We start from the raw sequence: 11,332 nt of genomic DNA, 5'->3' as shown, positions 1-11,332 counted from the left end.
GGTAGGTGGATCTTTGTGAATTTGTTGTTTTTTTGTTTTTCGAGACAGGGTTTCTCTGAATAGCCCTGGCTGTCCTGGAACTCACTCTGTAGACCTGGCTGGCCTTGAACTCAGAAATTGCCTGCCTCTTGTCTCCCAAGTGCTGGGATTTAAGGTGTGTGTCACTACCACCTGGCTGATCTTTGTGAATGTGAAGCTAACTTGGTCTACATGAGTTTCAGGGCAGCCAGGATGCATAGGGCTACATGTACATGCTACCATGAGGAGTAAAGAGTGTAACATGCCAAATAAACAAGGACACCATTCAAGAGCTTAGGAAGTGCTATCTGCCACTATTACATTCAAATCCTGACTGTAGTATCTCACTGTATGATCTTGCACAAGTCAGTTAGCCTGTTTTTCTCACGTTCTCTCCCAGGAAACTGAAGAGTCCTGGGAACTTTTATTTCTCCTACTCTTCATTATCTCTTAAAATGGGGGTTACATGTTGTAATAAATATTTGATTATTATAAAGATTCAAAAGGTTAGTTCTTTGGACTTGGGGATAGGCTCTCCTGTTTACCTAAGACAGATATACCTAGGTCCAGGATAGCCTAGTGTTCTATATGTAGTCCGAGCTGACCTCCATTGGCCCACTGAGGATTACAGGTGTGAGCCACATCTGACAAGCACTCAGAACATGTTCGGCAAATGCTAGGTATTGATATTATTGCAATTATTACCACTAATTTCTCCAGTGAGCCCTCCCTGCAACTTTGAGAGATCACTAACATCCCAACCCACAGGCTGGAAAACTAAGGCTGAAATTCTATATGCCAGCTTTGTTCCAAGCACTTCAAAGCCTCTAACTTTTTGGGGTCATGTAACCAACCCCCACTGTCCCTGCCTGTGCCTTAGGGAACAAAGGAGGCACAGAGGAAGTTGAGTAACTTGCCCAGTGTTCTGGAAATATTAGAAATACGTGTTCTTGCCAGGCATAGTGGCACATTCTTTTAATCTCAGCACTTAAGGCAGAGGCAAGACAATCTCTAAGTTTGAGGCCAGTATGGTCCAGGATCTCCATGTCTTGGTCTGAACATATGAGTTATGTGTAACTGGTCAGATGTCAAACCTGACCCAAATGGATCCCCTCTCACCACCAGAAAAGTGAGTGTGAGGATCCCATTGTTCTTCAGAGGTTTCTCTCTCTCTCTCTCTCTTTCTTCGTGCCATTTTCTGCAGCCTCCAAATTTCAATTAAAAGCATGCCTTTTTAACAGTATCAATCATTCAATAAGTAAGACAAATACAAATAGCTGGGTGTAGAGGCACACACCATTTATCCCAGCATTTGGAAGAAGAGGCAGACAGAGCTCTGTGAGTTTGAGGTCAGCCTAGGCTTCATGACAATTTCCAGGCCAGCTAGGGCTACATGTGAAGTCCCTGTCTTAAGAAACAAGACAAGAAGGGCTGGTGAGATGGCTCAGTGGGTAAGAGCACCTGACTGCTCTTCTGAAGGTCCAGAGTTCAAATCCCGGCAACCACGTGGTGGCTTACAACCATCCGTAACAAGATCTGACTCCCTCTTCTGGTATGTCTGAAGACAGCTACAGTGTACTTACATATAATAATAAATAAATCTTTAAAAAAAAAAAAAAAAGAAACAAGACAAGAAGATAACACACAAATCTATTATAAGAAGTTGAAAGTGTCAGGTATAGTGGTGCACACATATTTTTGGTTTTTGAGACAGGGTTTCTCTATGTAGCCCTGGCTGGCCTGGAACTCACTTTGTAGACCAGGCTGGCCTGGAACTCAGAAATCCGACTGCCTCTGCCTCCCGAGTGCTGGGATTAAAGACGTGCGCCACCACACCTGGCAGTGGTGCACACATTTAACTCCAGCATTCAGAAGGCAGAAGCAGGCTGATCTCTTGAGTTCATGACCAGCCTGGTTTCAAAGCAAGATCCAAGGACAGCCAGGGATACATAGCAAAATCCTGCCTCAAAAAACCAATAGTTGAAAGTTATCAAATTTATGCACAAATGCAAAACACTCAGGGTCATTTGCAGAGGAGAAACAAACACACAGCTACAGTCAGAATTGCTAACCCCATAAAAATAACCACCCTACACTCTTTATTTTTAATTATTTATTTAAAAGTATGTGAATATGTGTGTGTGCCCTTGGAGGCCACGTGTTGGGTCACCTGGAGCTGTAGTTATATAAGGCTGTGAGCCACCAGAATATGATGCTCTTAACTGCTGTGCCATCTCTCCAGCCCTCAGCCTACACTCTATACTGAGGCAAACTCCCTGCCAGATTAGCTCTAAGAAATCCCCGAGCACAGTCATAGGGTCCTGAGCAAAATGTTCAGCACCTGTTACAATTAAGGCTTTTAGGCAACAACAGGTTAGGGCTTTTTTTTTTGTGGAGGTGGGGAGGTGAGACAAGGTTTCTTTATGTAGCCTTCTTGTAGCCACCAGCTTTTCTACCTGGCCTCTTTGTTCCCAGAATAAGGACTCTGAAACTTAATTATGAATAAATGCCTAGGTCATAAGCTTTGGCTTGTTCCCACTAGCTTGTATCTCAATTACCCCATTTAAGCCAGTCTAAATCTGCCATAAGGCTAGTTACCTTGTGAGGACAGAGTTTAGCCAGAGCCAGCTGACTCCATGACAGGCTGCAAACTGGAAGTTTGGGAGACGAGGCCTAAGTTTCTGTTTCCCAGAACTGGAAAAGTCTGAAACAAGTCAATTCCAGGAAAATAAAAAACAAACCATACCTCATGGTTAGCCAATCAGGAAGCTGCCCCATTATCGAGCCTGCTCTAACCCCATGGGCAGTCAGTCAGAAGCTGTAGAAGCTGCCCCACCACCCAGCTTGAACCAAGTATAGCTAATCAGCAAAAGTGCCCCAAATCCCCCAGAGCCTTAGAGAATCACAAAGGCAACCAACCAAGGGAAAGAAAGGTAAAAGGCACCCACTCCTGCCCTAACAGGCTTTAAAACTGCAAAGCCTACCCTACGCCTCCATCTTCCATGCTGTCGTATGGCAGAGCCTGCAAGCTGGATCTCAGCGGAACAAAAGCTCTTTGCTATTGCATACTATCTGAATCTGGGGTATCATTCTTTGCAAATCAGACTCTTGCACCTCGCCTCAGTTTTGTGCATGGGGCAAAACCTCCTGCCTCTGTCTCTCGTATATTTCTACGATTCTAGGATTAGGACTTTTGTCATTCTATGAAGGCCCCTCAAGGCTAAGTCAGTGACAAGCCCTATGCTGGGTATTGGCCAGAGATGGTCCAGATCTGGTTTCTGCTCTTAAGTTCTCAGACTCTAGAAAAAGTAGACACATCATATTATAAAAACTGTGGCAGAGACATGGAAGAACATCATGGGGAGAAAACAGAGGGTAAAATAGCAGGGAAAGTCATGTTGGGAACAGAAATGAAACAAATAAATGCACGAGGCCCTAGGTTTGACCAGTTATTTTTAAAAAGACAGAAGCTAAGCTGATAAGTTATCAGACCAAGGTGCTCTTGAGTCCATCGTCCCTTTTGTACATGGCTATCTTTCCCATTAAAAGGACTGTCAAAAAGCATGTAAGTGACACTTATGGAGGATCCCAGCCTAAAGAAGAGTTGAAAATTACTTAGTAATGACATTTGACTCTGAGGAATCTGGGGACTCATAGGAGTAGGAAAGGGACAACATCCTTTGTGTAGGCTGTAAGATGCATATATGGCCATAATGATCTGAAAATTATGGAGGGATCAATGAGGAACCATAAGCCATGAGTCAAGGTACACTGGCTATCTCACCACAATTGCTGCTGGTATACCATGCCACAAGGATGGACACTCTGTCACCCTGCAAACTTAATCCATAGTTGTAAAGTGTCAAGAGTTAAAACTCTGCTGGTCCTAGTGGCACACACCTTGATCCAAGCACTTGCGATGCAGACACGTGGATCTCGAGTTCCAGGACAGCCAGGGCTACAGAATGGCATCCTGTATAGAGGAGGGAGGCTCCTTAAGCCAGATGTGGTAGAATACACCTGCTATTCCAATTCCAACCAGTCAGGGGGCTGAGCAAAAAGGATCAGGAGTTCAAGACTAGCCTAGCTTACACAACAAGGTTATCTAAAGTAAATAAATAGGCAAAGCATTAAGTGGTGACTAGGTAGCGGGCCCTTGGCACATGCTGGGCATTATAACAACCTCCCTAGCCTCCCCTCCCCCACAAAAGCACAAGAGCTACAAAAAAGTAGCTTTGTTCACTAGCAGCAATATGATCTAGATGGGTAGATGGAGGACTCTTAAGACTGGACTCTCGGAGGAAGTAACATTTAACCTGAGGGTTGAGGAGCCAAGCATTTGTCTGAGAGAGAAGCAATTTCAAGGTTTAGGGAACAGCATGTGCAAAGAATTGAAAAAGCAACTCCAGAGGAACTGAGCTTGAAGATAAGGGTAAACTGGCAGTGTGGTATAAAACAAGACTGACTAGATCAAAACTGGGATGGACCAGTAGACCCCCAGCCATGTTTAAAGCCAGTTAGGAATTCTGGGTACAGAGCAGGCTCCAAGGTCATCCTAACCAGCCCAGGAGTAAGGGGGTAGCTAGCTGTCTACTCAGGTCTCTACACTCCAGTTGTCATCACACTACAAAATATTTAATAGCTGGGGCATTTGGTAAGGTTTCAAGAAGCCTTAGCCCTTCCAACCCAACCCATCATGAGCCCAGGTCCCCCACCTTCTAGCAGATGTGAGGCTGAGAGATGGGAGTGACAAAAACTTTTAGCTGAAAGAAACTAAGGTGAAGACATAGTCACTCTCTTTCGCACTTCATTTTGTCCAAATCTGTGGAATTCAAGGGGCTTAGTGTTCTAGCTGTTAAAATTCTAATATTCAATGGCATGTGAGTGGATCCTAAGATCTGGGGAAACAAAATTTGGGGCGTCTAGATTTCCAAGATTCTAAACCTCTATGCTCCAAGAAACTCAACAGAAACAGGTTGCTTTTCAGCAACAGCTGGTTTGCAAGTAAGCTCTATTGAGTCTCTCAGCATCTCCGGACCTGCCAGAGTAACAACTTAGCTCCACCCTCTGTCCCCACCCCACTTCCTCCACCAACCCACCTCCACCTAGTTTCTTCAGCCTAGCCAAAAAGCCAAGTCTGAAAGTCTTAGGGGCGGAAACCAAAACTAGTTTGCTGGGGAAAGAACAGGAGCTGTAAGAAAAGAGGGTGGGGGAGTCCCAGCATGCCCATCGGCCTAAGCAGCTGACTTCCTGGTCTTGGCGGGCTGGCAGCAGGCAGGCTGCAGCAGGCGAGCAGCAGCAAGAGTAAAAGGTGACCGCGGCTGCCCACCCCAGAGCCATGGGGCGGGCACGAGATGCCATCCTGGACGCTCTTGAAAACTTGTCAGGGGATGAACTCAAAAAGTTCAAGATGAAGCTGCTGACAGTGCAACTGCGAGAAGGCTATGGGCGCATCCCACGCGGGGCCCTGCTGCAGATGGACGCCATAGATCTCACTGACAAACTTGTCAGCTACTATCTGGAGTCGTATGGCTTGGAGCTCACAATGACTGTGCTTAGAGACATGGGCTTACAGGAGCTGGCTGAGCAGCTGCAAACGACTAAAGAAGGTGAGTGTGTCCCCTTGTTCGTCTACCCTCAACTTCCTGCACACCAGCAGAGGCTTGCCTCTTTGGCGCTTAACTGTTCCTCCTGCCATAGCCAAAAAAAAAAAAAAAAAAAAAATCTTCCCTTTGTAGCCTTGAACTTAGCACCGTGGGTGGAGTGGGAGTGAACCCCTGAAAGTCTGTTGATAAAGATCCACCTGGCATTTCTTTGCAGAGTCTGGAGCTGTGGCAGCTGCAGCCAGTGTCCCTGCTCAGAGTACAGCCAGAACAGGTGAGGCCTCCCCACCCTACCACACCCTTGCACAGCCTATCTTTGCCTATGTAGTCATGGTGGGTGGCTTTCCTTGATTCTCCAACCCCTAAAACTGCGTTAGTAAATTTTGAAGCAGTTTTAAACACTGCTTTCACTTCCACCCTCAGGACACTTTGTGGACCAGCACAGGCAAGCACTCATTGCCAGGGTCACAGAAGTGGACGGAGTGCTGGATGCTTTGCATGGCAGTGTGCTGACTGAAGGACAGTACCAGGCAGTTCGTGCAGAGACCACCAGCCAAGACAAGATGAGGAAGCTCTTCAGCTTTGTTCCATCCTGGAACCTGACCTGCAAGGACTCCCTCCTCCAGGCCTTGAAGGAAATACATCCCTACTTGGTGATGGACCTGGAGCAGAGCTGAGGTATCTTTTCCAGCTACATTATCTAGCTCCTGACTTTGTATACACAATTTTTGAAAAAACAATTTGTATTTGTGTTTACTCTCTGGGATGTTTTTGCTGAGCTAAGCTACATTTCCAAAGGCCATATGTGGCCCAGTGGTAGAACATATACCAAACATGCACAAATCAGTCTCCAACACCTAAATTCCACAGACCCAAGTTATGGCTTCTCCATTCTAGTGCAAAGGCTTCTCAAATGATTCCTGGCTCCCCATTTGGGAGCTTTTCCCATATTATCCCAAAAGGCTACCTTTGAGAACACATGTAACATTATCCAGGTCAAGCTAAAAAGCGAGAGGGGGGGATGGGAACCAGGTAATGGTTAATCCCAGCAACCAGGAGGCAGAGGAGGCTGTTCCAGAACAGCCAAGGGTACAGAGAGAAACCCTATCTCAAAAAAACAAAAACAAAAAAAAAACAGGCAATGGGGCTTAGAAAGGCACCTAGAAACAAACCAGTCCGTAGAAGACTTTGGGCTCTGGGAACTCCTGTCTAGACAAGGCTGGCCTAACTCAAGAGATCTGCCCAGCTCTGCCTCCTGAGTTATGAGATTAAATGCATGTATCACCATGCCCAGCCCAAGCCTTTTTTTTTTTTTAATTATGTGTGGATTTTGGGGGTGGGGCTGTTCATATGTGTGCACCATTTCATGCAATGCCAACCAAAGCCAGAAGAGGGCATCAGATCCCCTGGAACAGGAGTTACTGGCTGAGCCTCCACACAATGCTGGGAATTTAACATGGGTTTCCCCTGGAAAAAGCAGTCGTTACGACTGCAGAATCATCTCTCCAACCCCAAGGGCTTATCCTTTAAAGAAATGAAGATCGTATTGTGTGAATATAAACACGGGTGCATGTCTGCACAGAAGCTTGAAGACAAACTCCAGAGTTCTGTTTCTTACCTTGAGGTAGGGAGGAGTTCCTGTTCTTTTTGCTGCATACTAACTCTGGGCTGTGAGCTTCAGGGCCATTCTGTTTCTCTCATCTGTACTTTCAGGTCTCTCAGCAGTGCTGAGATTAACAGGTATTGCCATCATTCAGTGGACAGAAGACAAAACCAGGGTGAACGAAGCTCTCTACAACCGAGTTTCATCCCCAGTCCAGTAGCTACTCTTCCAAGTGTTATTTATGGTCCTACCTATGGAATTTTTTGAATCTCACTTGACCCCTAGATCCCTGTCTTAAATAGGCCTGGGATCAAAGGCCTAACAAGTTCACGTGAAATCTTATTAGTGATTGGAGAGGACAAAAAAGGTTGCCTTTTATTGGTATGCACAGTCTATTAGAAGGGTCCTTTGTGAAAATACACTGTGGCAATGGTTTATTTCGTCTTAGAGATACTGAAAAGTAATATTCTCTGAGCCAGTGTTTGTGCATGCTTTGAGCATGCTGAGACAAGTAGACTTCAAGGTTTCCATGAGTTGTAATCCAAGTGTTTGGTGCCAAGTGTGAACAGACAGTGGGGTACATATGGAAAACTGTATGAGAGATGATGGGGTTGGATGGGGCTTAAGGACTAAGTTTGCAGTTCAGGTGTCCTAAGTATCTGTTATTATGACCAGCTTTGGTCTCAGGTCTAGCAGGGAGGTCCAGTCAGAGGCCTGTTGCAGTAAAGGCTTTAGACTAGACCAAGTCCACTGGTGGAGGGAATGAAGTTGATAGGTGTTTGGTATTCTAGGCCCCCTTGGTAACCTGCTCATACCTCTACCTCTCCTGTGAAAATAGTGCAATCATGGAAAAAGTAGAACACAGAATCTTAAATGCCCTGTGCATGGTGGTACCTGCCTTTAATCTCAGATTAAAAGCTCCCAGAACTCTGAGTTGTAAACTCCAGTAATTCAAACATGGTAGAAACCAAGGTCCAACACTCAAGGTTGCACTTTTGACCTCTACATACAAGCCCTGGTATGCATGCCTCCCCCCAACACACACACACAAAGGGACTCCCCTCTATTCCTTTGTATTTTTTCCTGGGAGAACTCAGTTCTAAGAAGTCTTAGATTTCTGGTATTAGAGTGATTTAAGAGTAGAAAATCAAAAGGATGAAAATTCAAACCCCAGCTTCTTATTAGTGATGATGAAAACTGTATGTCAGAATCCCTCCACAAAGTGAGAATAACAAGACCTAGCTCATCACTTAACAGCACTGGGACAGACATGCACATTAACATCAATTCTTTCCAGTAGGGCATCCAATTCCATCTGGGCACCCGGGCTGCCACCCCTGAACCAGCTACACAAAAGACTATCTAAAAGCACCTTCCAATCCTGGTTGTAACTAAAGTTAACCCACCAAACAGCCCTACGCATCTCCAGTGGCCAAAGCTAGACAAACTAAGAATTCTGCAATTTTGATTGCTTTAAAAAACACAAAAATATTTTAATCCCAGGGATGTTAGACTGCTTTGAACTATTTGAAGCACCTGACATGATTTGCCTTGAGCTCTAGCAGAAGCATGGTTTTGCCAGCTATAATTTCTACAACTGTGTGACATTTGGAATTCTGGGAACTTTTCAGAGGGTACATAAATGCTAGGGCCCCTGAGAGGCATGGTTGGTGGTTATTCAAGGGGGGACTGTTTGCAGTTTGTTAATAATCATGGTCAAAGAAAATAGCTCAACTCAGGGATTTTGCTAATACCTTCTCCCCTCTTTATCTATTGGTAGAGGGTAAAACCAGGGGTGATAGGATTGGGATAAAGGGTGAGAAAAATAACCCACAAAGTATAGAAAACCAACTACAGGAAACACTACAAGCAAGAATGACTACTGTTCAGATCAAGCAGTCCTGCCCAGAGCCACAACAGCTGTTTTAGGCACTAACAAACTGACAGAAGCTAGACTTGTCACCAGCAGTCTCAAGCCCCACTGGAGTCACTCAGAAACTTCCAACATCATAACTCATGCCAATTTCTTAATGACGCACAAATCTCCTGACAAAATTAAAAGTTACAAAAGAAAAAAACAAACATTTTTGCCTTTTTTCTTGGGGGTAGGGTGGTGGGCATCTTGAGATGGTCTCATAGACCAGGCTGGCCTCAAACTCAAAGACCTACCTATCTCTGCCTGAGTGCTAAGTTTAAAGTCATGTGCCGCCATCCTGCCAGGCATGTTTTTGAGAAGAGGACTCTTACTATTTGTGATTTTCTGATGTCTCCCACTCAAGTCCTAAGTCTGTAGGTAGGTGCCATGCAAGATAAATTTGCCTTCTCAAATCTTCTATTCAAGCTTAAATTTTGAACAATAAAAGTCAGCACAAGCTAGGCTTATGCTAGTTATAAAAACCCATATTTGGATGGGCCTATTTGTATTATATACCCCTATGCCATAATCCCAGCAATCAGGAGGCAGAAGCCTGGTCTGCAGTGTTTCAGGACAGCCTGAGCTTCAGAGAGGCAGTCTTAACCATGGGGTTGGAAAGACAGCTCAGCAAATATGAGCACTTGCTGTTTTAAAAGATCCAGATTCTGCTCCCAGCACCCGTATTGGCTCACCACCACCCACAGGCACACAAATGATGCACACACATATATCCATGAAGGCAAACACCCATAGTTCACAAAATATGTAAATCTAAAAAAAGCAAAAAAAAAAAAAAAAAAAAAAAAAACAGCTGAGTTGACAAAGAGACCACACAGTGAGAGGAAGCAGGGATGGGGACAGTTTGGTCCCCAGAACCCTTATCAAACAGCTCAAAAACCACCTGTAACTCAAGCTCCAGGGCCATACATACATGCACACATCCCCACACACTATATACACATAATTTAAAAATATTAAGGATAAATCATAGGAAAAAAGGTCAGGCAGAGAATGTATGCCTGGTTCATCTCTGAAAAACCCAATGCCTCAATTGATATCCACTATCTGTGATAAACACCATGATTAAGTGGCTTTATCTGGCTTAACGATGCTACTGTCCACCTCATATGAGGATAGGAATCTGGACGTAGAACTCAAGCAGTACTCAAGGTCACCCTCAGCTACAGCCTGGGCCAACCTGGGATAAAGGAAACCCCCATTCCCATCTGCTTTTTTTCCAAAAAGCAACTTCTAGTCAGTAGGTATACGCCTATAGTCCTAGTAATCAACTGGCAGATCAACACAAGGCCATTCTGTACTAAACATGAATAAGACTCCATTTCAGGGGCTGGCGAGATGGAAGAGCACTGACTGCTCTTCCGAAGGGCCTGAGTTCAAATCCCAGCAACCACATGGTGGCTCACAATCATCAGTAATGAGATCTGATGCCCTCTTCCGGTTGTGTCTGAAGACTGCTACAGGGTACTTATATAAAACTTCTTCAAAGCTTATGATCACGGCCCCACCTATCCCAAGCTAGCCTGTTAATTCATTTTTTGAAAACTGTTAAAAGAATCTGAATAGATGGCTTATCAACTAAACATATTTGCCTTTCTAGAATTTTGTTCCCAGCTACAAACAAGTGATATTCACTCATATACAAACTACAAATAATTTGGCCAGGTTTGGTAGTAACCCACCTTAAATATCAGCACTTAAGAGACAGAAGCATGGGCTGGAGAGATGGCTCAGAGGTTAAGAGCACTGACTGCCCTTCCAGAGGTCCTGAGTTCAATTCCCAGCAACCACAAAAGAGCTCACAACCAACTGTAATGGGATCTGATGCCCTCTTCTGGTGTGTCTTCAGACAACTACAATGTTAATCTTATAAACTTATGAAAAATGCACCTTGTTTACAAGAGAGAGAGAGAGAAAAAAAAAGACAGAAGCCTGAGTTTGAGGTCAGTCTGGTCTACATAGGAAGTTCTAGGCCAGCCAAGGCTAGTTTCCAAAAAAGTAAAATCCCAGTAACACAATTTAAAAGTTGCTTTTTTTAAGGATGTCCAGCTTGACTTCTCACTATAGCACTCAAGCAAAACAGCCCTCCTCCTCCTCCCCAGCCACAGAGTACACAGAGACTAAAACTACAGCCAAGAGTTACGACTACACTACATATTAGTGGAAGTGCAAAAT

The 11,332-nt window shown here is 44.6% G+C and overlaps 1 protein-coding gene across 1 annotated transcript; it reads left to right on the top strand.

Annotated features, from left to right (window-relative positions):
- The first annotated feature begins 5,142 nt into the window (after positions 1–5,142).
- On the top strand, positions 5,143–7,637 carry Pycard (PYD and CARD domain containing). Its single transcript, NM_023258.4, has 3 exons — positions 5,143–5,627; positions 5,839–5,895; positions 6,045–7,637. The coding sequence occupies exons 1-3, from the start codon at positions 5,357–5,359 to the stop codon at positions 6,296–6,298; spliced, it is 582 nt and encodes a 193-aa protein (NP_075747.3). The 5' UTR covers positions 5,143–5,356; the 3' UTR covers positions 6,299–7,637.
- Positions 7,638–11,332: the final 3,695 nt, after the last annotated feature.

The sequence above is a fragment of the Mus musculus genome, chromosome 7 (assembly GCF_000001635.26).
Source record: "Mus musculus strain C57BL/6J chromosome 7, GRCm38.p6 C57BL/6J".
Lineage (NCBI taxonomy): Eukaryota > Metazoa > Chordata > Mammalia > Rodentia > Muridae > Mus > Mus musculus.
The sequence above is the reverse complement of the archived record's forward strand: the minus strand, read 5'-3'. Positions and strand labels throughout refer to the sequence as shown.